At 39.2% G+C, this 24811-nt stretch overlaps 1 protein-coding gene across 1 annotated transcript in view; it reads left to right on the top strand.

Moving 5' to 3' along the window:
• fbxl17 (F-box and leucine-rich repeat protein 17) overlaps window positions 1-22019 on the top strand; it is a 222573-nt gene extending 200554 nt beyond the window's left edge. The window contains exon 11 of the mRNA XM_003446150.5: window positions 19394-22019. Coding sequence (XP_003446198.1) covers window positions 19394-19531 — 138 coding nt within the window. The 3' untranslated portion in view covers window positions 19532-22019. The remainder of the gene's footprint in view (window positions 1-19393) is intronic.
• Window positions 22020-24811: the final 2792 nt, after the last annotated feature.

Here is a 24811-nt window from a genome sequence, read left to right as displayed (position 1 = left end):
GTGAAAATGAGAGCTATAAAGAGAATAAAAGAAATAAAAGTTGAGAAAACATAAGAACAAAGGAATTGTGGTTGTCTTAAAGTCACAACACGACAACAAGGTGACCATGCTCTGCTTTCCTCCCTCAGCCCTTGCTTTTATCTCCTTCTTCCCTTCATTTTCTCAAATCTTCTCCCCATTCTGCTCTGATATCATCATTGTTGCTACTGTTTTATGTTAATTTATTTTACATTTGGGCATTTACTGTTATTAAAATGTCTCTCAAATCGTGATTAGTAAGGCCACTTCGAGTGGGTTTTCCCCACATAACTGGAGCCTCAAACCTTTGGCTGTGATAGTGCTTCAGTTCTCTTTGTTATGTATATATATATATTTTAAATAAGATACACATTTTATCTTACACTGTAAGTTATCAACATTTCATGCACCAATTCTAAATTCTTTGACCTCTGCTTGGCATGAAATTGTAGTTTTTGTAATGTTTGTTGAAACTGCACCTCCTAAATAAATCAAATCAATGTTTTGAGGTACTTTGCAAATTTGTGTTACTGTAGGCAGTGCTTTCATTATGCTCATAATTTTTTCTGGCATGCATTTGACATTTAAGCCCCTAGCAATGTTGTATCACGCTTTATTTGTGTATCACAGCAGTAAAATCCTAAGGCATGTCCAATTCAATCTCGGGGCAAACTAATCTAATCTTTGCCCTTAATGCACTTCTGGCAAAACATAGAAGCTGGGGGATAACTCTCAATCCCACAAGGTTTGAACATAATGAAAGTCTTGTGCAAATTACTTAAGTTGGAATTTCTCCCAGCCACAGCATCTCTTCTTTATATTAACAAATCCATTTGAATTTTTTTCCTCATGCCTCATTTTATTTAAATCTTCATTGTTTAATATAAGTTGTAAGGCATAGCTATGTTTTCTCCACTTTTTTAAGCGTATTGTTGACAGCGTGACTGACCAATGTACAAGGTCAGCAGTACTTCTGTGAAAAACATGCTTCTGTGCTCATAGGTTGTTCAAGGTTTTTCAACATTACATCACTAATTGTTCTTCAAGTAAATGTCGAATGTACAACCATGTTGTCAAACCACTGTTTTCTCTCTTTTTGTTATTTTCCTTACATCGACGGTCAGAGAGTCATCTAATATGAAAATCGCTGTCTACGCTCACTGCTTGATAACTGTCACAACTCTCTGGTTTGTTGCTCCCCATTGGCGATCTGTTTTGCTTCTCTAATTGTTTGATGTAATCCTGTGGTAGTAGTAGACATCAGTTTGCAAAGTGTTGCTTTTTGTATATGTATTCCCCAACCAGTTGGCAAGTGGTTGCTAGCAGTTGCTACAGGAAATTGGTCACAGAGAGGTATGTGACGGTGCACTGAAAACCTCTTTGTGATTGCTTTAATTGGCCAGTTTGCATGTAAATGACAACTTGTTTTAAATTGCCAACTGTTTGATACATGATAGGGAAATACAAAAAGTGCATTGCAAACTAGAAACAGAAAGCACTCGCCTTCAAGGTAAAAGTTGCACCTTCGAAACATGTTAGCTGCAGGGGTGAGGCACAACCTTGACTTTGAAGACAAGCGGTCTCTGTTTCCAATCTGTGTCACCGTTTTTCAAGTTTCACAGTTGTTCAGTGAGTCCTTGGCAAACATTTGAAGAAAACTTAGCACATTCTATGCAAACTATGGGTGACCGCAACAAACTGTTAGCAACTGCAAGGAGTTTTTTGGTGCAGCGACCAGCAACCTCCAGCAATAATCCACCCACTTGGTGGGGAATTACACATTATTCCCTTGAAACAGTGGTTTCCAGGGTTAACTGACCCGTTTCTAGGCCTGTGTGACTGAGGCCTGATAAATGTACAAACCTAAGAAACAACCCCAGCATTAACAAATTAGCCGACTACTACATAAGCCTTTTTGATACTCCCTAGCCCAAAATTATTTTTCTGTACATACCAACCAGAAATGTTTTCAGTCCAAAAAATAAATTGTTATATATGCTTACACAGAGCGGTCTGCTAATGTTATTAGTTGCTTCTTGTCCTCGTGCTGTGTTTACAGTGTTGTGGACATATTGCAAATATTCAAGTTAATGTTTCCCTTACAAGGACTGTGTTTGGTTTTTGTTCAGGATGTGTGTTTTGTGGAATTTTAGTGCAAATATCTGTCATTTGCTGAAAAAAACTGAATACTTTAGATGTGTCCTCTTCTTGCCCTGATCATCATCAGGGCTTGTCAATATTACATTTAGGCAGGTTGTATAATTTACATTTAACTATTCAAAATAAGCATGATTTCAGGCCCCCACAATGCTTTCACACTAACTGATGGAGTTAGGTTTCAGAGTGGGTCCTGTCAGTCTTAGACAAATACAATCTTGTGTTAACCTTGACACATGGTGCGGACAAACCAGTCAGCTCAGTGCCTGAGCAGCACAACCCAGCCTGTGTAAATTTGTTTGGAATTGTCAAAACGCTGAGAATTTTAATGTAACAGCCTCCCTGATTGTCACCGGATTTAGAAAGTGTAGAATTCATTTAAGAACTGTTAACAGGATCCAGCTGGCTCTCCTCATGTGGAGCAGTGTGAAGGATCGATTTCCTTCGTCACAGTTTATACAAACGTGCTTCTGTACTGTATACATTTTAAAGCAGGGGAGCTTGAATTGTGTGTCTACTGCTATTTAGGGTGATACAAGGAATTTTTTCTTCTTTGTTTTTTTAAATCTGTTCAAACACAGACTTAGCACAGGCACAGATGTGAGTAAAGTCTATTTGATTTCTTATCTAGTTTCTACCTTCAGCGGCTAAACCGTATACATTTTGTCCTACTGACTTTTTACCCCTTCTGTCCTTCTTCAGAAGGGCTCTGTCTGAAGGATTTCCTTTGTGTCACAGTGTGTTTATACACCCTCGAATGCAACGTGTCTGTGTGTAACAGTGTGTGTTCTCTGAGAGGAATTCATGTTATTTGCTGTTAACACAGCTCATAATGGAGCATTGAAATCAGAACCCCTAGGCTTGGGAAAATGGCGTGCTTCGCCTGCCTCAAATGATTACACCCCTCTGCCCTCAGGGCAAAATGACCCCGTTCTGACGAGGGGAAAGAATGCGATTGATCCAGACTTGCCTCAAAATAATCAAATCAATTCATTTTTTTTTTCCCTCTTTCTGCTATGACTGTGCCAGTCTTTCAAAGTAATCAGACTCAGGGAAAAAGTGCCTTAATCTTCTGAAAAATGAATCCTTTTTGTTGCATGTGTCAATCTGTGTGTCTCAGAAAAGAGCAGCTCCTCAGTAAGTCTACTGTTAAGTGTTAGATCTTCTGTGTGGGAAGGAATCATCTTTCTGCATTCCACAAACACAATGCAACGTTATGTTTTAATCCACGCAGTGATTGTAACTAGAAAACTATCTTCAGAGGCATTTTTTAACTAAAATTGTAGGAATATGACAAAAACATTCTTCCGCCCTAGGCAGAGACACAAGCACACAATAATATGCTAAACTAACAGAAATCCACATAACTACACTCATGCTTCATTAACTACAAATTGCTAGTATCAGGTTGGTGCCTTTTTTGCCATCGAAACTGTCTTTATTTTTCATGGCTTCAACAAGTTGGTGGAAAGTATCCTTAGAGATTTTGGTCTATAATGATATGACTGTTGTTGCAGATTTGTCAGTTGCCCTTCCATGATTGAAGTGTCCTTTTCAAAGAAACCAGTTTGAGATGATTTCAGCTTTGTGACATGTCACATTATCCTGCTGGAAGCAGCCAGAATCAGAAGATGGGTATGATGTGGTCATAAAGGGATGGATATGATCTGCATCAATACTCCGGGAGGCTGTGGCGGTTAAACGACTCGCATCTGTGGCTAAGGAGCCCAAAGTGTGCCAAGAAAATATCCATCACATCATTACACCATCACCACCTGACCAAACTTTTGATACGAGGCAGGATTGACCATTGTTTTAATATTGTTGTAAATTGTCAACGTACCATGATAAGCCCGTGTATACTCTAGCCTCATTTTCCTGTCCTTAGCTGACAGGAGTGACAACCGTGTGGTCTTCTGCTGCTTTAGCCCAGCTGCTTCAAGTTTCCACATGTTGTGTGATTAGAGATGCTCTTTTGCACACCTTGGTTGTAGCAAGTTGTTATTTGAGTTCCTGTTGTGTTTTTTTTCTGACCTCTGGCATCAATAAAATATTTTCGCCCAGAGAGCTGCCACTCACTGGATAGTTTTTCTTTTTTAGACCATTCTCTGTAAACTTTGGAGATAGTTGTGTGGGAAAATCCCTGTAGATCAGCAGTTTCCAAAATTCTCAGGCCAACCCATCTGGCTCCAAAAGCCATAACTTATTCAAAGTCACTTAAATCACCTTTCTTTTCTATTCTGGTGCTAGTTTTGAACTAGGTTGACTTGCTGGTATGTGATTGGCCAATTAAAATGGAAGGTGAGTGCTAACTTTTTTCTTGTTTTTGGACAACCGCAAGGAAGTTTCCAATCACATGGGAAAGAGAAAGAACAAAAATATTTTACTGATCTGTACAGCGCCTAGTACTGTTCAGTGTAGTCTTATCTCGACACTGTATTCATATCTCTGTTAAGTTGCTTTTTTTCTGTAATGGGCCCTCCTGGCCAGCGAGTTAAATTTTATGTCTTCTTTCTTTCTGTATATCTCACTTTTGGGGATTTTTGATCTTATTCAGACTCGGTGGAATGTTTTCTTTAGAAACATTTTCACAGCTTGCTCAAATGTACCTTTTTTTTTCCTTCTCATCTTCTTTCTTCCTCTGTCAACTCCCTAAACTTCTCATGTGCTTTGTCTTTTTCCTCCTCTTTTTTAACCCCATCTAGTTTCCCTTCTCCTTTTTCACAAGTTCTTCCCCTTCTTTCTTCCCCAGCTACATTTCCACTACTTCATTAGAGTGAAAACAAATGGGCAGTCAAGGCTGTGAAACAGAGAGAAGCAAACTCATGCAGTCAGCATGAAGCTGGACTATGGAAAATAATGACACTGACTGCTACTGGCCTCTTCAGGGACAGCTGGTGAAGAAAGTTAGAGTTATCATAGTAATAATGAGAAGACGGGGAGGAGAAGAGAAAGTAAAATGAGGGTTGGTCTTGTGGATAAAAGGCTAAACAAAAAATTTCACAAATGACAGAAACCAAGAGAAAATAATAAGAAAATTAGATAATATGAAACAATCGAGCGTGTACTGGGTATTCCCTTTACAAATTGCCCCACCAAAAAGTGTTTTGTGTAAGCAGTTTTGAAGTGTGCTTCCATTACCTGAACTGAGGTGGAGCGGTGTTTGGGGAACACGTATGAACACTGCTGTACCCCTAGATAGAGCAACCAGACAGACCTTGTTAAAAGAACAGACATCCCAATCAATATGGTCGTTCCACTGGTGCATCCAGCTGCCAGGGACTATACACTGATAGGCACGGCACAGCAATTTGCAGACATAAACAAGGGCCTAATTGTTCAGGGCCTGGAGGTTTGGAGTGAAGAAAACAAAGATGAAGTATGGTGAAGAGTTAGGAGGCATTTTAACTCTCGTTTAGGAAATGAGAGTTTGGGAGTTCAGTAAAACTTTCTTTGATGAGTGTTGTTATTGTGAACAGCGGGGATCCTTAGTTTAAAGGTTTCTAATGCGAAAGGGAATTAGGAGAAAGCCACTGCGTGCACACTATCAAGTGCAAGATAGGGAGGTTCTCTGGTTCCTATTTTGAAGGCTTTGGTCAGGCTTGAATGTTCAAAGTGGAGAAAGTAGTTTGAAAGAGTCATTTGCCATTTGTGATTTTCAGTGTAATCTTGGAGTCTCATCCCACACAGAAGAGCTGTATTGATTGGCGGTCTTAACTGAAGCCGCCTCCTGATCATCCCTTCATCTTGTTTCTAAAGGGCAGGAGCAAGGGACAGTGAAGGAGAGAGGGTGAAATAAAGTGAGACACTGACAGAGTTCACCGAGTAGCTCAAGGGAATCTCAGAATTGCCCTTCAACAAAAATCTAGCCAAAGCACACACGTAAACCTGACCTCACCTGGCCACACATACACCCCCATGCACATCTTGGCCTTCTCCCTATCTTGTCCTTGCTTTATTTATTTGGTTTTTTTTACCCCATTCCCATCTTTTTGTCTGTTTATTTCGTCTCCCTTTTCCTCCTTCTCTGAGTAAGGACAACCAAGGTTGTTTGAATTTTGGATGCTGCGGACATCTTTTGTTCATTCAATTAGTTCATTCAAGTAGCCCCCTTGTCTGTCTTCCCTCTTTGTCTCCTCGCCCTCCGCTTCCTCCATCATCCAGTGCTGTTTACTCACTACAGCTGAGGTCAACATAATCTCATGGAGTCATGGGCAGACAGTAGACAGTAGTCGGTTTGCTCGGGGTACTCGGAGTTGCCAAATGTGATAGGTGTTTGGGCAGTAACTAACAGTACATTCTTTTTTCCTCATTGTCTCACAGAGGCAGCAACGATAGGTTATCAAAGCACATTTTAGCCTGCAGGCACAGTGTCTGACTGTGTTAGTTATGGATTGGGTATTTAATGCTAATGACAATGTAACAAGCATCACTGAATGCACCGGCGATTCAAATTTAATATACATCCAGCCAAGTTTGAGGAATGGGGTGGGGCTGTTGCCAAGGAAGGGGCTGTTGTCTGCGTGTCCTGCCTGTCCGTGTGTGTGTATTAGCAGAGAAGTACTTGGGCATTGAGAAAAGCATTTTTGTGAATGGGTGAATGAGGCTTGTGGTAAGAGTGGTCAAAAAGAGTAAAAAAAGCTTTTGCTAAATGTTTAGGGGGTCTGATTACATCTGTCAGATTTACAAGTAACTGTGAAAAAAACATCCAATAAATATTTTTTATTGGAGCAGAGTTCTTGTGACAGCTTGCTTAACATTAGAGCTAAAAACAAACATACAGATTTACACAAATGTTTGTTTGTCCTTTTTGTTTAACAGAACTTGACTCCAGTTGTATTGCTTTTATTTCATTATTAGGAATTAGCCAGTAATTCAGGATAATAACCCAACCGTAGGTGTTGTTCGCACTTCAGCCTTCAAATGAGATCACTGAGTGCTGGCCACTGCTTTTTGACTTTGACCAGTTCACAGACGTAATCTGCTGCCTGTGCTCTTTAAAGAGTCGCTATGAATTTTGTATAATGGTTTTCTTTGAAAGGACAGAGTCAAGCTGTCCTTGTTATTTATTTCTTTATTTATTCTGAATAACAAGGGAGTCATGCAAAGCAAAATAATTAAACAAGGTAGCTCTGTTGTGATTATCTTTAAGGAATTCTGCGAGTGTTTGACCTCTAGTAAGCCGCTCTGGAATTTGTGTTTCGTGTGTGTTTGTCAGTACCCAATTAGCTTGTTTGCGATTTTAGAAACCAAAAAGAAATCTTAGTTTGTCCAATAGGTAAGCAGGAAGTTTTATTGTATTTCCAGTAATGAAAGCGTTTTGTTTTCAGAGCACCATACTAGAAGTATTATTATTATTTTGGGGAGAATTTTTTCCAGCAATGTTTTTATGCTCTATAATGCCATTTGAACTGTTTTTAATCTACAACTCTCATGCAAAATTCTTGTAAACGTTTGCTCTCATGTGATGTGGTTTGTCACAATAACTTTTTTTATCCCAAAGAAATCATCATGTTTTTGGACAGTGACACATTTTTTGAATTTTGCATCTGTACACCACAACAGTGGATTTCAAATTCAATAATCAAGATGTGATTGAAGTGCAGAGTTTCGGCTTTATTTCAAGGGCTTTAAACAAAGCGTGTAACTTTGTAACTGTAAGAAATTACAGCCCCTTTTAAAAACGGTCCCCCATTTTCAGAGGCTCAGAACTAATTAAACAAGCTAGCGTGATTTTAAATAGAAGGATTGTTTGTAATACTTGTTTTTAATAAAGATGAAAATCCTTGCAGTGGATGCCTCCCTGAAGTGAACCCAGGGGCAAATGTTGTTTTCTCCCTGATGATCTGCTAGGCCATTACTGTAGCCACCTTTAGTTTATTCTTATTTATGGGTCTCTGTGCCATTACTGTTGTCCTTAATACTTGAAAAGAATGATCTACTGGGTTGAGATCTGCACTTCAGAATACTCCTTCTGACAGAAGTCACATCACTGAGTGTAACCAGCATTTTGCCCTTTGTTGTAAGCTCTGTGCAGTTATATTTGTGATGGCATCTCTCGATTGTAAACTGTGATAGTAATAGACTTAACTCCTGAGTTTAAAAAAGAGGTTTTTTTTAACTTGACTTGGTGTTGTGATGGTTTTTGTTAAGCAAGGAAAAGATTCTGCAATCAAACACTTTAGTTATCTTCTGTGGTCTTTCAGGCCTTTTGGTTTTGCTCAGCTCGCCAGCACATTCCTTCTTTTTAAGAATGTACCCCATTGTTGATTTGGCAGCTCCTAAAGTTTTTATTATACTCTGATAGGTTTATTTTAGTTTTTCAGCATAATGATGGTCTCCTTCACTTGCATCAACATCTTTTTGGGCCTCGTTTTTAAAAGTTCCAGTGAATAGCTACCAAATCCAAGTTCAACACTTGGAAGCAACTCCAGATCTTTTATCTCCTTAATTTGTCACGGAATACCAGAACAGGGAACAGGCCTCATACGGCATCAAACTGTTATCAGTCACTTGTCCAGGTACTTTTGTCCCCTTGAAAGCAGAGGGCTTTCAAAAATGGCTGTGATTGTTAAACAGTGAATGCAAAATATTTGTTAAAGTCTTTGAATTAAAGCAGAAATTCTGCACTTCAGTCACATATTAATTGTTTTAAAAATCCACTGTAATTTTGCCTCTGTACACTGTGGTGTTCAGAGGCATAGTGTCCAATAACTTATGAATCTAAGTGCAGGTTCAGGGAAGTATGCTTATTTTATTGGCATAAATAGAACCATCTGTTAAGACACACTTATTAATATTGCATTACAGTTTTATAATTAACAGTATTACTTTGTGGACCTTTTGGCTATGCTGTAAAATCTAATTAGTTCCCAGAACTTAAAAAAAATTGTGCAAACTCTTTGCCTCAAAAAAACTAACTAAATCTTACTTTAGAGGACTGTGTTAGGAAAACTTATTCATTGTGAGTGTATGGATTGCCTTCACCTTTAGAGCCACTACCCTATATTAACAAAACACCTTAAATTTTAATTAGCTTTATTATATTTGGCCTAATAGATTTAACCATGATGGTATTGTACGATGTATTGTTTTCTGAGACTAATAAATTGCAAAAAGCCTTTTGAGCAAGGTTATGCTTTCCTCCAGTCTGCAGCGATAAGATGGCCGGTGTGGAAAGAAGGATTGGCCTGAGCCTTTTACACATTCCTTTAGTTACCTTTGTCACGCGTGATGGAGTGTGGGGTTTACAAATCTGGCCTCCAGAACCTCTTTCTCTGACCCTGTTCAGTTGAGCCCCCATTCTTCTTTGTGTGTGCGTGTGTGAGTGTTTGTACTGACACCCTGCTTTTGAGTTCTGCTGCTGTCTGATATTGTGCAGGGATGAGGAGGACCAGACCTTAGTTGTCGCAAGCAGTGCCTGACCTGGTTTTTAAACGCACGTTCAGAGCCAAGCGCTGCAGATTTCTGCAAGGCTTGCTTGGCTTTTTGAGACAAAATCAAAATATTTGAACTCAGGCCTTCTTTAGTCAGAAGTAGTCTGTTCCTTGAGCTTCTGAGTCAATGCATCAATAGTTCATTTAGAAATATTGAATCCTTCAGAATAAGTTTATGGGGATCTCTTTTTTTCTCTCTCTGCTCCTGCATCTCTTAGTTTGTTGCTTTCTTGTTTTTCCCATACATTCCCCACTCCCTCCTCTCCTTATCAGAGATGGTGAACTATTGTTCAGTTGTCCAGTTACTCGTTTGGAAACTTTACAACGGGGGCTTTTCCTCTGAGCGGTTTAAAGAAGGCTATAAATCTGACCTGTTTAAATCCAGACTCATTTAAGCTGTGTTTTACTAAGACCTGATGCACTGCATTCTTCTGCTGCTTAAACAGGCTTTTTAAACATTTACCCCAAATGTATTTACTGGTTGACTGATACACTGTCTACATAGGAACAGACAGGGAACGGGGGGTATTTGTCTCTCTTTATGGGCCAGGAACTAGCAATGGCTGCCACATGGCCAAAGAAAATGGGGAGAGATGAGACAAAGAAAAGAGCCCTGCAGACCTGTGCCGAATTTATTGAAAACAAAAAGGGAATAAAATAGTGGGGCCATTTTTGGGAAGAAACATTTTTGTAATATAAAAAGGACTGTGGAACATATCTTTTCTCTAAAATCTCCTCTGCACATTCGTTTAAATTATTGTTCAATATCAATCGTCAGTGTTCTGCTTCTTTCTCAGGGTCACGTTGCTACAAACAAAACAGCGCTCTGTGTATTACGCTGTTTATTCCATTTCCCTCGTCTGATTGCTAGAACCAAGAGTGTGTTCTCACCATGACGGTCTAATACGATATGCATCTCATGTTTGTGTATCTGATTATCGATTTACAACCCCATTCTTCTTTTTCCATCTGAGAATGTGAACGGCTGCGGCATTAGTCATCTTTACGACGGATTTTACTGTGCTGCTTACCAAGAGAGGGCCCAGTGTTTGCGGTAAATGCATATTTTACGCGGTGATAGAGTGCATTTTGCATCAGCGGATTAGTCTTAAAAAAAGAGAGGGCTCGCAGGAAGAAAGCACATAAGAGCACTCCAAGAGAGAGCAAGAGGTCAGCTTGACAACTTACTGTCGCTTACATTCAGCCATCTCGTGTAAAAGTAGACGAGCAGTTGTCAGTGTGCGCTTGCACATTCAACCCCACAACGTAATCTCATTTACTGCGCAGCATGTTCACATAAAAGGTGCTCTTTGCCGAACGACATATCAGACATACATCTTTTTGTTTTTCCCTCACCCTCTTGTAAACCCTGACAGCAGCGCATTTCCCATCAGGGTGAATTACACCGCACTTAGATCTAGAGGGCAGCATCTTTGAAGTTAAAATGGGGGAAAATATCATAAGTATAGGCTTTGCTCCAGATAGCTGTGGCTGCTCTCCCAGATGCTTCTCAAAGATTAGAATCATCAGTGAATAGCGATCTGCTCTATCATATGGCTCTCCTACAGACTTGGCAGCAGGTTCGACGGCGGGGTTGTACTGTACAGTACAGTATAGTGGATCAGGCCTGCATGGGCTGAAAAAAGAGAAGAAAATCCCTCAAGGAGCCATATATCTAAAGCACCATTCCAGTCACTACAGGCCCCAGTGTCTGATAGCATTTTTAAGTTTATGTTGCCAAGCAACAAAACATCATTAAGCACTATATTACCCAGTCAGAGAGGAAGCAGCTAAATGGCTGGTTAGAAGAAGTCAGTGGCACAATTGTAACCAGAGGACTCCCCTCTGTACCTGCCAGTTACCTACAGCATATGGTCTGACCTTCATGTCAAACTTCAGCTTTGAGCTGCAAATACCAAGCAGGTGTGGTGATGTCATCACATCTCATTTCACATAACTCACAGCTGTGCAAAGGGCACGCAACATTGTTCAAGCTCAAAAGAGGAGGACTGTATCCGTGAACTCTGGGTATTTGCTGCGACAGGGTTTCTTTACAGATGGCTGTCGTTTGTAGGCAGAAAGATCTTACAGTAAGGCTTGCTGCCAGGCTACTGCAAGGGAAGAAAGTTAATAGATGCTATGATGTATGAACGGCCAAGTCAGTGGATTTTTTTTTTTTTGCTCCACGGCGTAGGCTCCAACCTGCAAATTAATAGAATAAATCTCAAAACCAGGAGAAGGAATCTCTCTGTTGCATTATATGAACATAAAACGTGTACAGTCTTTAATGTCCAAAAGAAAAAGAAACATCGGCCATTCATCACAACGTAAAATATTTGAATTGCGGTTATTTCGTGCCCCATTGTGTGTGACAGTGGGGGGAAAAAAAGAGAAGAAAAACCCAGGTCAGGACAATAGCGAGTGTTTTCATGATTTCCATCAAAGCAATCTTGTTGAAGCTCAAACATTTAGCATTGCCACAACCAGCAATTAGGAAATGATTCAGCATTTTGATTGGGAGCCGTGTTGTGTGTGCCACGTTTGCTGAGCAAGTGGAGCTGCACTAAATTAGCATTAATGAATGTTATGGCCTCCCATCAGCGTGACAGGTCTATTCTTTAGATCTGTTTTAATTGTAATTAAGCCCTGATTAACGAGCTAGGGAATGTTTCATTCTCTTTTCAAGAATACAGCATAATATGTTATGAAGGCAATCAGGGGGTTGTCATTTTATCTGTTAATGAGGCTCAGCCATATGTCATAACAAACTTAACTTCTCTCTGTATGTTTGGAGGCCTTGGTTAAGCTTCTCTTCTCCTGTTTTTTGTTCTCTGTGAAGTCCCTGCCATCTTTGCAGGCAAACTGCAGGTGTTTGTCTGTGAGTGGGAGGGCGTGTGGGGGTTTAGACCTTTGTTCCGCCTCTCGCCTTCTCTCTCATTTCACTGTGTCCACTTAATAAAGACAATGAATGACCTTACATTAAAGCAAGATATATAATCTAAAATTATAGTAAAGGCTATGCTTGTGTTCTTTGGAGCCAGCTGGAGAATTTGTTAAAAGGATCGCGGACATGATGCCTGAATCAAATTTAAAAATAGGTAAAGGAGACAGCTGTTAAATCATTGTTTGTTTCTTCATTATTATACTTACTTTATACTTACTTGCCAGGCCTGCAGTGCTTATATATTGTGAGCACAAGCCAAGTAGCACCCTGGACGCCGCTGATTTGAGTGGTTTGTACATGATCCCTCACAAAAACATAATAAACATCATTACCACACTACAGTGAAGAACATTTATTTGTTTCAAGCCATATGCGGCAGCAGTGTGATGATTCCCACAGGCTGAAGAAGAGCAGGGATCTGTATGTTTGTTCTACATACGATACACAGACAGAATCTTCTCTAAACCTTAGAACAAAAGCTGTTTAGCATTTTTGTGTCTGTCAAAATAGTGATAATAATCCTGCTATAATTAGTGCCGTTGCAGATGCAGTAATACAAGATGAAAATAGTTGGGGAATAAGTTTAATATTTACTGAAATAAATTTTAATGTATAATGTCTCACCCTCTAGATTGCATATAAATTTCAGGGATCCCTTCTGAGAAATAAAAGAGCGCAAGGTTGGATTGAAATAAATAATTCAGGCCAGGAATTTGAATCAATCTCAGGCCATTAGAGGAACCCCATGTGTTATGTACTATTGTTACCACATTTTCTCTACATCTTTTGGATGAGTTAAACTAAAAAAGAGTGTGGGAGATGGTTTAGAAAAAATGAAAAAGAACTAGGTATTATTTATGAACAATAAAGTATTATTAACACAACATTTTATTTTTAAAATTTTATTTTTATGGTTTTCTTAATTACTGCAGGAAAGATGCAAAACCCCTACAGATGAAACTTTTCCACTATGTTTATCTGAAAGTTATCCAGATTACAAAAGCAAAACTTTGGGGCGATGAGACAAAGCTGTCTGAACCTGAGCTTTCGATGTCTGCTACGGCTATATCGGTGCACCAATCAGAATACAGTCTGATATACAGAGCTAGACACTGGCATCCAAAAGAAGTAGCTTGCAGCTCATGATCACTGAATAAGATATAGACTGAGGTCAAACTTTCAAATGAAAATATTTATATTCAAGCACTGAGCAAAATGATTAAAATTCCTAAAAGACACATACGCACTGAAACTAAACAAAAACTACAGCAGTTCAGACATGCTCAGACGATCTGCCTAGTGTTCTCTCTCCCTATCTTCTCCACCTTTCCTGTGAGTTCTCTAACATTATGTTTAGAGCAGCAGATAGATGTTGCATGCCTTGCAGAAACAGTAAGGGAGAAGAATAGAATAGAATAGAATAGAATAGAATAGAATAGAATAGAATAGAATGCCTTTATTGTCACTATACAGTTGTACAATGAGATACAGAGCATCTCCTACTCAGTGCAAACATGCTGGAGGGGGGTAGAGTTCTGCAGCGCTATATACATATGGACAGTATTAACAGAGGGAAAAAGATATATATATAAAATGTACAAATATACAAGCCGGTTTAAAAAAAAAAGAAGTAATATGTAATAAATAGTGTTGTGTATATACAGTTGGGTTATTCCACATAGAATTGGTATTGCACAGTGGTGGTCCATAGAGGAAGTGGGAAGAAAAAAAAAAGGGTAAGCTGCATGTGTGCATCTGGGTAAGTCTTTGCAGTGCGCACATAATGGATATACTGTAGCAAGAGGAGACAGTCTCTGAGAGTGGGCGACAGAGTCACGCTTGATGTGGATTCTGAGAAGTTCATCAGCTTATTTGCAGCAGGCCAAATGACCTTTAGCTCACCAGGATACATTCCAGGTACTTTGGATGGCCAGTCTGCCACTAAACGTGCTCAATTAGAGCTGATTTCCATACTGTGAGGCTCAAACTAGTCCTTACATAAAAATACTCAAGAATATTATAAAGCGCATAACATTCATCTAAGGAACTTCCATACTCACAGCAGCAGCTACTCTCACAGTACAGTCAGTCAAAAAAGATGGAAGTAGTTTAGTCTCCCAAGGATTTCACAGAAGCAACCACTGTTTTTCACAGACCAAAACATGTCAGTAATTATCTATCCTTAAACCAAAGGAGTGGGAGGAAGCTTCACAACACTTTTAACCGGGAGTGTGTGTGATTGCCTCACAAGCAGTGGGACCATGTAGGTGTAGTTCACTTGTTGCTCTGAGTTCATAGTCGGACACCTGTGCAGCCTCCGAGAGACACAGCTGTCTGCTTCTTCTGACCTCTGTGTGTTTGTGCCTCCGATCACGTTAAGAGGCGGTACAAGGGGAGACTTTGGAAGCGGGCCTTAGACAGTTTGCACATTACTCATGCTTTCTTTGGTGCTTTTCTATTGGCTGAAAAAATATGACAAATTTTTCGATACTTTCGTCAGTTTGGGTTGGCTGATCCCACATCTGCCTATAGCTAGAACCGGCCTAGTCTCCCAAAACCATAAGTACCTACTAGTTAGAGGAGCTTGTGTGAGAATCTGACATGATTAAGCAAGTTTCCATCCAAATGGCAAAGCAGATTTTTTTTTTTTTTAAATCAATCTTTCAGAAGCTGCAAAACAAAATTCACTATAATGTATTTTTCCAGTCACTACTTTTGTGACTATATGACAAAGTGGGCACATCCAACCATATGTTTTTGTTAGATGCTATTAAATCCCTGCAGATGAAGAGGACAGTCTTGGATCGTGTAATTAAAAGCATTTCAGGCAAACCAAAGCAAAGTCATAAAGGACCATATCCAGGTACAAAGAGGATGGGGAGTCCTGCAACAGATGGTATGACCTCTACGAAGCCCTAATCAAAACATTGTGTATTCAGTCTGGGATTATACAAAGAAGCGAATGAAACAGTATACATCACAGCAACTTAAATAGCTACAAGTGTGCAAGTGTAACTAGAAGAAAAGGGTAAAAAAAAAAGGGAAAGGGTGATTTCCAACCTGATTTTTTCTTTTCTGACACATTCAAAATGTGCATAAAAACAGGTGGCCTGAAACACATCCAAAAACATACCATAAAAGGCCTTGTGAGGGTAACTTACGGCCCAGCCAGCGATTCTCGTGTAGAAAAACACTGAGATATTCAGACATCTGCAGGAACTCTTTGATTGTTATATCCCCTTTCATGCCTCGATGTATACTCCACGGCAACGCTTCACTTGTTCACTTTTATCTTTCACAGTACTTGAGGATATGTGATGATTTGCGTAGCAATTGGAATATAATATCTTATAATAATGCGAATTCTTTAAAGCAATATCCTGAAACACTGTTTTATTAAAGACTCGGCTTTACTAAAGTATCACTGATCACAACGGTGAATGAGTTGCTGGAACTTTCTCATTTCCATGTTTGCCTGCTGATGATTCAAAGTGTTTTTCCAGAATTGGAGCTCAGAGAGTTACTTAAAATTACAACATCTTCTACTGTTTGTTATTGTCTTTCTCCTCAACACTGAGTGAAAAGAGAGAACTGAGAGTAGGCATCTTGAGCATTTAACATGAGGTCTCCCCCCCACCAAGAAAAAAAGAGAGATGACATTAAGAATTCCTTTTTGACCCTGTGCTTGTTGTGATTTTATTACATTAGTCTTGTAACGCTGCTTTCCTAAAAGACTCTGGGTTTTGGCATCAAGCACCTTAACTTCAGCTCGCTTGTTTGTACTTTGGCAGTCAAAGGGAAGACTAACAGGATGTTGTTGCCTTTTAGTCTTATTGGATTTACTTGTTTTATGCAGAGTTTCCATCTACCTTCTGTGAACCGAGAGACATTGGTGGTCTCCCGGCTCATGCATTCTCTTCAGCAGATTTAGAGAAATAAATTAACTCTGTCTGTCTTGCATTTGTCTTTCCATTGTTTTGTCACTATAAATTGCTGATTTCCGCTGCTTAAGGAGTTTGTATTCAATGAAGAAAAAGAATGAATTAGACAGATATAATGACACCCAGAAGAGATCATAACCCAAGCAAGAGTCAGGGAACTCTGACCATGTAAGACTCTTGTGACAGTAAACACAGAAACCAATGGGCGTTTGGCCATTAAGCTCAGGAAAACTGTGAAACTTGTTTTGTCACTGCTTTGGCAACATCAGATGACTGTGTCCTCAACATGTGTGTAAGTGTTTATACATGATTTCCCCTGGAAAGTGTCATGCTCATGGGTGGGTAGGGGGGGGTTGGTTCTGGGTGGGTTGCGGTTAACCCCTCAAGGTCTCTAGGGTTACTGTGCCTCTGTTCTTTGTCATATTCTCAGGCTTTCTCACTCTTGGCTCTAAGTGGCCCGACAGTGTTAGACTGGCAGAGAAGTGCTGGAGTAGCTATTAGCTCCTTGTCTTTCTTGTCCTCTGAGAACATGAGGGCCTTATTAGCCTGGTGATCTCAGCTGTCCACTGGTGCTTCACCCATAACGACAGTCTAGCTGTATGTGCATATGAGCATGCACAAGGCATGCTCCTACAGAATCAGCTATAGTTCATAGTAGTTCAGTACACAATTTGTACAGGGCACTAAGAGGCCAAGCAGGGTTTCTGCTACTCTTAATTAGGTCATTAACCGTACTTTTATTTAATCAATGTAATAGTTTATTGGACCTAAAATAATATTTCTGTTAAATTTATATCCTTGTAAGCTTTTATTTTAAAGAATATGCCAAAAACCTCCTGGAAATCTATTCTGATATGGAGTGAGTGATTGCACAAATCATGGCACCTCCAGTCTATTAACATAAGCCTGGACAATAGTCAACATTTCTCATTACTGTTTATCATTTTATAGCTTAAATGTATTTATATTATACATTTATTAAGTGCTTGTACAATATGAATTGTTGTATTTAACCATAAGTTCAAGTCAACAATTGGCTGTGTCCTAATATCCTTTACGGGAATCTTAAAGGCTTTTTTCTCTGTCCAAAGAAAGTTATCTATGTATTCATTTTACAACAGGTTTTTTCTTGCTCTTCTTCCTCCTGTCCATGGAGGAAATTCTATAATCCTTTCACAAATCACTTGCATTTAACTGAAAACAAACTGAAAACAACCGGAACAAAGTCTGCTGCACTGAATCTGTAGAAGAATACACTTGCTTATATCTCACTAGTATCAGGTTGGACCTTTATCAGAAATTTGGGGGAATATTGACATGAAGGCATCACTGGTTGCTGCAGATTTGATGGCTGCACATCCAAAATTGTGTCATGGGTACACTGTAGTCATAAATGATGGACATTGTCAGCAACCTACTCGGGTAGGCTGTGGTTTTTAAACAGTGTTCAGTTGGTACTAAGAGGCCCAAATTGTACCCACACAGTTACGCCACCGCTGCCAGCCTGAACCACTGATACAAGGCAGAATGGATCCATGCTTTCATGTTGTTTATGCCAAATTCTGACCCTACCATCTGAATATCGCAGCAGAACTCAAGACTCATCAGACCAGGCAACATTTTCGCTATTCTGTTGGTCAATTTTAGTGAGCCCGTGTGAATAGTAGCCTCAGTTACTCATTCTTAGCTGACTGGAGTGGGACCCGGTGTAATCTTCTGCTGCTGTAGCTCATCTGCTTTAAGGTTCCACGTGTTGTGTGTTCAAAGATACTCTTCTGCATACTTTGGTTGTAACAAATGCTTATTTAAATTACTGTTGGGCTGCTATCAGCTTGAAGCAGTCTGACCTCTGGCATCAACACGGCATTTTCACCCAGAGAACTGCCAGTCACAGGATATTTTCTTTTTTTTAGGCTAGAAAAGAAATACTGTCTGAGGAAATGTTTGTATGTCACTTCTTCAGTAACTTCAAAATGAATCCATTTGATGTGGCTTGTTTTTCCTGAAGCCTGTAAACATATATTTTTAGACAGGAGGACTATAAATTTTTTTATCCTCCATCACTGCCACTGAAAATACATTATTAAGTGATTGAATGGAAATATTGAAAGACATTAGTGCTGCAAACAAAAGCTAGTCTACATATCTATGACTTCTCCTGTTTTCTTACACTAATAAAGCTACGAACATATCATTAAGGTGGACTTAGATCCCAAGAGCTAGTGAATGCCTTTGGTAGCATTTTGAAAAGGAGAAGGAAAAAAATGACACAGTGCACATTTACATTTCGTTTATCCAAGGTTTTTAATCATATTGCATACTGAGTGAGACTAAAGAAGCATTTCTCTAAGGTCTTTCTGTTCCAGCCATCATAGCAGACTAAACTTCACTAATACTAACAACTAAAGATGATGTCAAGAACTGTAGCATCCATCCTACTGCTGTGTAAAGCACGGGTGGGGGAACTCTAGGCCTCAAGGGCCGGTGTCCTGCAGGTTTTAGACATGTCCAGCTGATTTAAATGGCTAAATTACCCCTCAACATGTCTTGAAGTTCTCCAGAGGCCTGGTAATGAACTAATCATTTGATTCAGGTGTGTTGACCCAGGGTTATATCTAAAACCTGCAGGACACCGGCCCTCGAGGCCTGGAGTTCCCCACCCTTGGTGTAAAACAACTATAAACCCACCGCCATCTGAATAGACAGAATTCAAATACTAAAATTTTTGCGTTGGACTTTAACTCTTTATTATAAGCTGGCTCCTTAAGCCAGAACTTTAAAAATGTAAGATTGATAGAAGCAACAGTAGTTAGGGGAAAAAAGTGTTAGAAGGTCTAAAGCTAAGAACAAACACGACCATATGTTAACAGCGTATGTCTTTGTGTGCGTATTTGCAGGTCAACGAGGAGACAGTGGAGAGGCTGGTGGTCCAGTACCCTCACATTGTGTTCAGCACAGTGATGCAGGACTGCAAGAGAACCCTGGAGAGAGCTTATCAAATGGGCTGGAGTCCCAACACATCGAACACTTCGTAGCTACTGCTGGATCACACAGACACGCTCAACAAACACACGAACACATAAGCACATAAAACACATTTGCTATACAAAGGCCCTTTTTTGTATACACACACAAAATGTGAAGCTCAGTCATGTTTGCTTCTCATTGACTGTTCAAACATGCATGTGAACATGTAGCTACACACTCACAGACACAAAGTCTGAGTCCATCAGTTTTATTTGAAGTAAATCTCTTTAGTATGAGATTTTACAATTCAGTCAGGCGATGTAGTGATATCTGCTCTAGGTAAAGGTAAGGAGTATCACTCCTCATACCGTTTCACTTCTCTGTATTGTGTTGGGGTGATTAGAGGTAAAGTTGCAAGGCTAAAGGTTTGGTCTTGAATAAAAAGATTCAAACAATAAACATTCAGAAACCATTGGACCAGAATTATTTTAGCGAAATAACTTCAAAACAGAAAAATGAATTCACCAACCAAAACTGGTGAGCTACAGCACTGCACCTCTGTCGCCCCAGGAGACATCATCTTACTGCCTCAGAGCAGACAACAACTGAACGGCCAGGGCCTCAGACCTCACTTAAGGTTATTTGAAAATAGTTACTTTTATTTTGTCCACTTGAAACTTTTTTTTTCGTTCTTGGATGTTCAGTACAGTATTAAAAGCGCCTGCAGACTTGTACAAGTACACGTGGTGAGATTTTTGGCAAGGACAGAGCTCTTTGCAGTGATTCAGTATGCACATTGTTATCATACAAAAGGAACATTCAGTCCAGAAGAAGTCAGAACTGTGGAAAATTTATGGCAAGAAGAAAGCATTGAAATGTGCATGTTTGCAGTGAGATCGTGACCTTACTGTCTCAGCAGGATATGGAGCATTTTGAAATGTGAAGATGAAATTGGCGTCCATTTTACCTGGAATCAAGTCTGCTCTTTTTCCGTGCACGGATTTATCATTGACTGAGCATTATGTTGAGAAATTTAACAGTGCTTGAAATAGCAGTTGCCTTTACCCAAAAATGATGGGTCATATTATAAGAATATTAACCACAGTCACCATGATAATTAAGAGAAAGTGTTAAGCCTTAAGTGGTTAGCAAATGCCATCCAATTAGAGAAATTATATTAGATTTTATTGAAAAAAAAAACAAGTCAACACATTAAATGTTGTAACTGAGAAATGCTCATTTTGAATTGGATATCAGTAGGGGGAGGAAAAAAGTTGAGATTTGGGAAACAGAATGTAGCACACATTTTTGGCTCATTATTGCATAGTTTAATAGCCAAAATCCTCCGATTATATAAGGATGCATTAGTGCACATGGTATGGTGCTTAAACCCCTCTGAAGTCACTTTAAATGCTGAATATATGCACGTTTTTCCAGCAACATGTGCCATCCAAACAAGGACTTTTCAGTGAATGCCTTGCTTATTTCAGCAAGACAATGCCAAACCATTATCTGCATATATTGCAACAGCACGGCTTCGTAGTCAGAGTGTGTCTGCTGACTGATCTGTCTGCAAGCCAGGTCTGCCAATTTGGCATGAAATTCAAAGTCGTAATATATTTTTCAATATACAGCATAATTTCTCAATTTCAACATTTGATACAATGTCTTAGTTCTATTTTAAATGTTTCACTTAGCATCTCAACTTTTTTGGAAGTGTATTTGATTTCATATATACATATATACATATATATATATCTATATATATATATATAAATATAAATAAATACTGTGTGGGGTTTACTTAGCAGAATATTGGTTTTGAGCATATACTTGTAACATTTGCTATGTAGCAACGAGCAGTTTATCTTTCTTAGTTGTGTAGGATGCAAAGAAAAGAAAAAACTGGCTTGGGCCTGACACCAGAGTGAGTAGAAGTTGCAAGGTGAGAATCATCATTTTCATCCGTTCTTTAGAAATTCAGCAGTGTACATTTAAAAATGCAAATATTTTTCTATGGTGTGAAGCAGCTCGGAGCTCAACCTCCACGTCACTCTGATATGAACAATAGCTTGCTGAGGTTAGAATTTAGAGTATTACTGTAAACTTTCAACAGCACATAGAGAATTCAGACAATTAAAAACACATTCATTTTATCCGTGTCAGGATTTGTAGACTTTAACTAACGGAGGGTTTCTCCCTCGATCTGCTTTTGTTCTATTTCTGTTCTTTTGTAATCCCCATATGCACTTCCTTCTCTGCTAGATGTTGACACACTTGATTCCTGATTTGTTAAGGCAACCGTAAATGACTGGATTTACATAAAGATGAATAAAACACTACTACTTCAAGCTTTTTTTCCCCCCCTCATTTCTTTCTGTATGTCTGGAATTGAGTCAGGAGAGGAATATTCAGAACGCCAGTGGAACACTTTTCCGCTCATTTTACAACATCTGTTGAGCACTTAAACATTTTTTTCCATCGAGATTTCCAGACCTTTTATTATATGAGTTGCATATCAACAAAGAGGGCATACTATTTATAATGCTAGAATGGTGAAATTTAACACAGACTGCATTCTGAGGTAAAATGCAAATAGGGATACCAGCATGTTTTTCTTTGGAACCTAAGGCCTTGGAATGTATGAGTATGACATACCAAAGCCTCTGTATTTTTAGAAATAAAGACGTTTTCAACCCTAAACTGTGCATCGATCATTTCTTTTCTACTGAGCACCAGAACACAATAATAAACCTGCATTTCCATTGGGATAGACTTTCAAGTTCGGCACTTTGGACAGAAGTTTTACATCTGAGACAAAGTGAGGATGCATCAGCTTGCTGCCCAGCAGGACAGCAAAGGACTCAAAGAGCTAAGAAGATGTCACTCGATATGTCCCCCTCTTTTAAAGGCCTGTTTTACTGTTCAGTGTGTTTCGTGTTCAGTGATTAAACACCGGAGATAGCATCAAAAAGGATACAAAGGCTGGTTCTTCCCAGATGGATTATTTGTGTTGTCAACGCAATTTGTATCAACTTGAGGCTCAGTTCACTTGATTATCAGCTAAATGACTTTTCAAAATCTGAATAAACACATAGGCAGCTGTTTTATCAGGTTTTGTGTACCTTTTGTTTTTGTTGTGTTGAGAAGACACTACTGTGCAAAAGTCTTTTGATTTTCATTTTTTTTTAAGTGGTCTTGAGCACTAGTTCTCCAGCCTTTCTGAAGGTTTTTTCAAGATTGTTGTTGGCTGCTTTTTCAGTCCAGTCCTTCAGAGGATGGTTATTTTATTTGCTTATTCACTTAACACTGACTTATCAATCATTCAAGCATTAAATACGTCATGGACTCAGCCAATTCTGTCTACAGAAAACTTAAAGAATCAACTGGGTTTTTTTTGCATTTTTGTGTACTTTCTTTAGTGGAATTTGCAAAAAATGGCAATAGTTCTGCACCAATAAGGTGATTCCCAAAGAGCTATTAGCCAAAATCTTGCCATATCTTGACATGATGTATAGTGCATTGCAGAAATTGGGCAGGTGGTGGACAAAAGAAGTGGGAGGTTTAACACGCTATCTCCAATGTATGAACAGTATCTGAAAGTGCCTGAAGAAACTGGGGGGAAAAAATCCAACAAAGACCTAACATAGGTCTAACGTACAACATAGGACCTAACATGTGGTCCTTCAGTTGAGCCATCTACTGTTCAACAAAGTCTCATCAGAAATTATCTCAATGGAATCATGGGCTGTCAAGAAGTCAGTCTTAACGAAGAGAAACTAAGAGAAAAGGCTGAGGAAATCACACAGGAAAAGGACTGAAAGTCAGTGGCAAAAGCATCTGAGAGACAGATGCTTTCCAGTGATCCCGAACACAGTGCCAGTGCAGTAAAAGCATACCTGGACAGCAAAATACACAACGAAACACTATCAGTCATAGATTGGCCTCCCTAGAGTCTTGACCTCAACATTTTTAAAGCAGTGTGGGATCATCTTAACAGAGAACAGGAAAAAAAGGCAGCCGACATCCAAAGAACTTTGAATGTCCTTCGAGAAATCTGGAGAACTATTCCTAAAGAGTACCCATAAAAAATTACTTAAACGTTTGTCTAGGAGAGGTGAGACTGTGTTGAAGAATGATGGAAGATGTTTAAGCACATTAGAATTGTACAAACTCTGTTTTTTGCCTTTTTACTGCATTTCCATTGTTTCAATGAATTGCTCCATCTATTTACCATTTTCCTAGCAACATTTACAAAATGAGGAGCAGCTCAAGACTTTTGCACAGTAGTGTACATAAAAAATACATACAACACTTTTTTTTTTATTGTATAATTGAAAGGCTACATTTTGAAATATTGAGAATTAAGGGTCTAACAATTAGTACTAACTTCATAAATCGTTAATTTTTGTTTTAAACTGCTCATCGGTTCTATCAACTTTTCAAAAGGCCAGTTACTTAATACTATTTGTCAGAAGGAATAACAGTTCTGATATCAGATCTTTACATTATATTAATTGAGACTATATTTGAGCAGAATACAGGTAAAGAGAAATGAATCAGATACTGCCAGTTCTGGCTAAAACCTTTAATGAAAAAGCTCCAGTGTTGCATCCCTACTTCAATAACTAGCCCAGACAAGCAGAGACATTAATAGTTTTGCTTGGTCTGCTCCTCGTCTGTTGCAGGCCTTCTGTTTTTAGAAGGACAAGTTGTTTAAAAAAAAAAAAAAAAAAAAATCTGCTACAAATGAGCTGATCTCCTTGCACTCCACTCCCATTTCTCTCATGGGTAAATTGCTGAATTTTACTGCCGCCAATTAGAGCCTTTGCAAATGTGAGTGTATGCCATCGATTCTCTTGCTGATTGAGGTGCATTCCATCAGCGGCTAGCACTCCTTGGACTTTTGCAATATTCATCAAGGTGGAAGGACGCATTCAGCTGGAACTTAGATGAGAGACTGCCCTCCTGGAAAGGAAAAGGGGGTGCAGGGCATGACAGAATAGCTATAGGGAGCCATAATTAAACTTGGTAAATATTCATGTGATCATTACATTTTTAATGAGGTGCTGATAAGAATTGACGCTGACCATACAGGACATTTGTCATGTCGGACCTGCAAGGACGTTAGTCTAGTCTTCCCAAGAAATTTGTATTTTTTCAAGACCTAATCATGGCTGACATTGACGGATGTCCTCAAGTGAAAAGGGCCAAAGCTTGTTTGAACTTCCTCATAAGGATTGATGCAGTGCATCTAGTAATGATGAAGGCTGTGTTTCAGCAGTACACCTTCCTTAGGTATTGCTGCGCTGTCAGGAGCGAAGTATGCCAGAACCTTTTAGTATTTC

Source organism: Oreochromis niloticus, linkage group LG12 (assembly GCF_001858045.2).
Source record: "Oreochromis niloticus isolate F11D_XX linkage group LG12, O_niloticus_UMD_NMBU, whole genome shotgun sequence".
Lineage (NCBI taxonomy): Eukaryota > Metazoa > Chordata > Actinopteri > Cichliformes > Cichlidae > Oreochromis > Oreochromis niloticus.
The sequence above is the reverse complement of the archived record's forward strand: the minus strand, read 5'-3'. Positions and strand labels throughout refer to the sequence as shown.